The sequence below is a fragment of the Aptenodytes forsteri genome, unplaced genomic scaffold (assembly GCF_000699145.1).
Source record: "Aptenodytes forsteri isolate BGI_AS27 unplaced genomic scaffold, ASM69914v1 Scaffold472, whole genome shotgun sequence".
NCBI lineage: Eukaryota > Metazoa > Chordata > Aves > Sphenisciformes > Spheniscidae > Aptenodytes > Aptenodytes forsteri.
In genome coordinates this window covers 280,655-285,224 of record NW_008796038.1, presented here as the reverse complement: position 1 = coordinate 285,224, position 4,570 = coordinate 280,655, and the positions used below count along the sequence as shown (strand labels likewise).

The following is a 4,570-nucleotide window of genomic DNA, read 5'->3' as shown; positions in this document are numbered from 1 at the left end:
TAAGGAGAGGGACAGATGGTTGGGCTAGAGGGGGTTTTTTTTATATATAGGGATGGACAGACTTTTTTCTGGAGATGGACTGAAGGGTGATGGAAAAACGCGAGGATGGAGGGAAGAAAAGGGGAGAGAGAAAAGGAGAAAGATCTCTATAGCGATAAATGGACCGACGGAGGGATGGCTGGCTAGACGGACGGACAGCTGACACGGCGTAGGGACGGGAAAGGGAAGAGTGGGATGAAAAGACGACAGAAAAGGAGAAGGGCGTCTACGTAGATAACGGGTGACCGTGGGGGCGAGGGGACAGGACAGCCCCATTCACGGGAAGGAAGGAAGGAAGGAAGGAAGGAAGGAAGGAAGGAAGGAAGGAAGGAAGGAAGGAAGGAAGGAAGGAAGGAAGGAAGGAAGGAAGGAAGGAAGGAAGGAAGGAAGGAAGGAAGGAAGGAGAAAAGGGAAAAAAGAGAGGAAAGGGTTGTGGGAACCAACCATCACCCTGCCGTGTCCCCACAGGAGCCACCTGTGTCCTACGGGCCAAATTCTCCGCCTCCCAGTTCTGGGACGACTGCCGCCGCTACAACGTCTCCGTCATCCAGTACGTGGGCGAGCTCATGCGCTACCTCTGCAACACGCCCAAGGTAAGGTCCCACCAGCCTGAAATCCACCCTGGGGCCGGGGGGGGGAGGCAACGCCGTGGGGCGCGCACCAAGACGGTCCCTCCCTTTGTCACCCCACAGCGCGCCAACGACCGGGAGCACGGGGTGCGCTTGGCCTTGGGCAACGGCCTGCGGGCAGAGGTGTGGAAGGAGTTCCTCCAGCGCTTCGGGCCCATCTCCATCTGGGAGTTTTACGGGGCCACCGAGGGCAACGCCGGCTTCATCAACTACACCGGCAAGATCGGGGCCGTGGGCAGAGCCAACGTATTCTTCAAGGTGAGCTGACGGTGACGACGATGGCGGGGGGTGGGGGGGGGAGCAAATGCTGACTGCCTTGGGGAGACCAATAGTGCACCTCAAGTTGGGCTGACGCCAAGAGGGGGGGTCCCCGGGATACCCTCCTCATGGTGGCACAAACAGCGACCTCCCTGGGGAAGCCAACACTGTCCATCAGGTTGGGTTGATGCACAAGCAGGATCTCCAAGATCCCCTCTTGACATCCAAAAGGAGTCCCCTCCACCTGGTTGGCCAACGCTGACTCGACAGCGTTGACTCAAAGTCTAGTTTTGGAGCGTCCACGGTGACCTGGACACCTCTATAGCCCCGAGAAAGGCTACTTCGGTGTCACTTCTCCGTCCCCAACCACCCAAGTGTGGAGCAAAAGCTGCAAAAATAAGGTTTTCTCCACCCTCTTCCCAGAGTTGCAGCCCTCAGCACTCTCCCACGGGCCTTTGATTTGAAAGACATCGTGATGAGCTTGGTCAACGGTTGACTCTATTAGATTAAAGCTTATTTAAATATAAAGGGCGATTAGCTCGGATGGAAAACAAGCGGCTACCCAGGACGTTGGGATCTGGGGGTGGGGGGCGTTTCTGTGGGTTGTAACGAGCGAATAACGGCAGATCGGACCTGGCGCTGGAAGGAAAGTCGTCTCGCTCTTTTTAATCCCGCATTTCTCTTCCTTCCACCCATCAGTTTCCCCCCTCTGTCCCTCTTCTGCCCTCCAGAGTTTCGCTCCCTTTGAGCTGATCAAGTACAATGTGGAGGAGGACAAACCCATACGTGACGAGCGAGGTCTCTGCATCCGAGTCCGCCCCGGTACGGAGAGATGAGCCTTACGAGGGCCTTTTTGGGAGGAAAGAGGGGCAGACAGAGGGTTGAGATGCATCAAAGCCACCTCTTGGTCCTTATCATCATCATCTTGGTGGCTGGAAGCCACCAGAAACCCTTCAAAGAAACAGAACATCATCCCTGAGCAGCCGGTGGGGCACGGAGGTGACGTTCCCCAGCACTGAGGCAGTTGCTGACCGGCCTCCAACCCTCCTTTCCCTCCCCAAAGGTGAGACAGGGCTGCTGGTCATCAAAATCACCAAGAACACCCCCTTCCATGGCTACGCGGGCGATTCCCAGAAGACAGAGAGGAAAGTCTTGAGGGATGTCTTGGTCAAAGGCGACAGCTTCTTCAACAGCGGCGACCTCCTCATGATCGACCATGAAAGATTCATCTACTTCCAGGACCGAGTGGGAGACACTTTCCGGTAACTCCGATGCTCTCACACCCACGTCTGCGTGGGCAACGCCACCTGCCAGCCCCCAGCCCCCCTCACAGCTTCACCCCTTCTCTTCCCTAGTTGGAAAGGCGAGAACGTGGCCACGACAGAGGTGGAGGCCACTCTCGCCATGGTGAACTTCATCCAGGAGGTCAACGTCTACGGAGTGTCCGTGCCGGGTGAGTACTGTGTGGGGCGGGGCGGGGGGTGAATTGGACCAAAATAAGCATCTGGTGATGTTCCAGCCATGGAGCGTGCCCCGAAATGGTCTGAGCGGCCACCGAGAAGCCTAAAGTAGAATAGAATGGAAGGGACCTACAACGATCATCTGGTCCAACTGCCTGACCACGTCTGGGCTGACCAAGTAGGACTCATTGACCCAAAATAAGAGTCCGGTATTGTTTTGGGCTCGTGATTACTGCCACAAAGGTCCAAACAGCCACCAAGAAGAGTAAAACAGGACTGGCTTGCCCAAAAGAAGCATCTAGTGTTGTTTGGGGCAAGTAACGTGTCCACGTAACGGTCCAACTGACCACCAAGAGGGCTAAAGTAGGACTTACTGACCCAAAATACGTTTCTGGTATGGCTTTGGCACACAATGGGCTCCTGTGAAGGTCTGAGTGGCCACCAAGAAGGTTAAAGGGGGACTCGGTTGCCCAAATCAAGTGTCCGGCATTGTTTTTGGCACGCAACGTACCCCTGCAATGGTCCAAGAAGCCACCAAGGAAAGTAAAATGGGACTCAGTTGCCCAAAAGAAGCATCTGGTGGTGTTCTGGGCAACTGACATGTCTCCATGATGGTCCAACTGGCCACCAGGAAGAGTAAAAGGAGACTCAGTTGCCCAAAATAAGTGTCAGTTGCTGTTATGGGCACACGGTGTGCCGCCGTAATGGTCCAAGTGGCCACAAAGGAGACGAAAAATGGGAAACGTTCACCCAAAATAAGCATCCAGCGTTGTTCTGGGTGCATGATGTGCCTCCATCGTGGTCCCACTGGCCACCAAGAAGGCTAAAGTGGGACACATCCACCCAAAGTAGGCGTCCAGCGTTGTTTCGGGCATGCAACAGGTCCCCATAAGGGTCCAAGTGGCCACCAAGAAGAGTAAAATGAGACTCGGGTTGCCCAAAATAACACTCCGGCGTTGTTTGCAGGGTGCGAGGGGAGGTGCGGCATGGCGGCCATCCGCCTGAAGGCCGGGGAGAGCTTCGAGGGCGAGGACCTCTACGCCTTCACCAGGGACACGCTGCCCAGCTACGCCGCCCCCCGCTTCGTGCGGATCCAGGTCAGCGGTCCCAGCTTCACCCAGCCCTCGGGGTGGCTTCTGGGGGACGGGGTGGGTTGGGTTTTTTTTTTCAGTCCTCTGCCAAATTAGTCCTTTGGACCCATTTCCGACGATTGTGCCGGCGTCCCCCCAGTTTCCGATGACGGTGCCGCTCACCCGGCGCCAGTAACGGTGCTGGGGTCGCCCGTTACCGGTGACGGTCCCCCACGGCCGATGACGCTGCCAGGGTCACCCTGTTGTGGATGGCACTGTCCACTCGTTTCTGGAGACGGTGACGGTCACCCAGTATCGATGACAACATCAGGGTCACCCCGTGCTGATGACGGCGTCGGTCCACCTTTCCGACGATGGCGTCAAGGTCCCTCCTTTCCCATGACAGCGGTGGTTCACCCTGTGCCAACGGGTGGTCGCCTTGTGCCAGTGACACCGTACGGGTCCCCCCAGTTCCGATGACGCCATCTGCGCCCCTGTGCCGATGACGCAGGGGTCACCATTTCCAGCGATGGCAGCCGGGTCCCCCCACGTTGCCGATGACAGCGCCGGGGTCCCCCATTTGTGATGACGGTGCCAGTCACCCCACGCTGGTAACACCATCCATCTCCACAGGATGCCCTGGAGATCACGGGGACCTTCAAGCAGTGCAAAGGCAACCTCGTCAAAGAAGGCTTTGACCCCAACGTCATCAAAGACGCTCTCTTCTTCCGCGATGACAAGAAGAAGTCCTACGTGCCTCTGAGCCCCGACACCTACGCCGCCATCCTGGACATGAAGCTCAACCTGTAGGAGAAGGAGCCAGGCCATGCCGAGGTCTCCACGATGGCCTGGGGCGCTAATTGCCTCGGGGCAGCTGGCAAGGCCAATTTGGGGCTAATCAGGCGGTTTTCGCTTCCTTTGGGGAGTTTTTAACGGTGTCGGAGCACGAGGAGGATGACGGGCTGGTCTCGGTGCTCGCTATCCCACCCCGACGCCTCCGTGCCGTGCCGGCTGCAGAAATTAAAGGCTTAATTCCAATTGTTTGGGTCCAGGCAGGTGCTGGGCCGTCGAGAGCCGTTTTCTGGGGACTGACCCACTCGTTTTCCCTTCTGGA

At 57.1% G+C, this 4,570-nt stretch overlaps 1 protein-coding gene across 1 annotated transcript in view; it reads left to right on the top strand.

Annotated features, from left to right (window-relative positions):
* Window positions 1-4,266, top strand: part of SLC27A5 (solute carrier family 27 member 5) — a 12,888-nt gene extending 8,622 nt beyond the window's left edge. The window contains exons 4-10 of the mRNA XM_009285468.2: window positions 508-632; window positions 732-926; window positions 1,658-1,748; window positions 1,990-2,188; window positions 2,282-2,379; window positions 3,353-3,483; window positions 4,090-4,266. Of these exons, the coding sequence (XP_009283743.2) occupies window positions 508-632; window positions 732-926; window positions 1,658-1,748; window positions 1,990-2,188; window positions 2,282-2,379; window positions 3,353-3,483; window positions 4,090-4,266 (1,016 nt within the window). The remainder of the gene's footprint in view (window positions 1-507; window positions 633-731; window positions 927-1,657; window positions 1,749-1,989; window positions 2,189-2,281; window positions 2,380-3,352; window positions 3,484-4,089) is intronic.
* The last annotated feature ends 304 nt before the right edge of the window (window positions 4,267-4,570 follow it).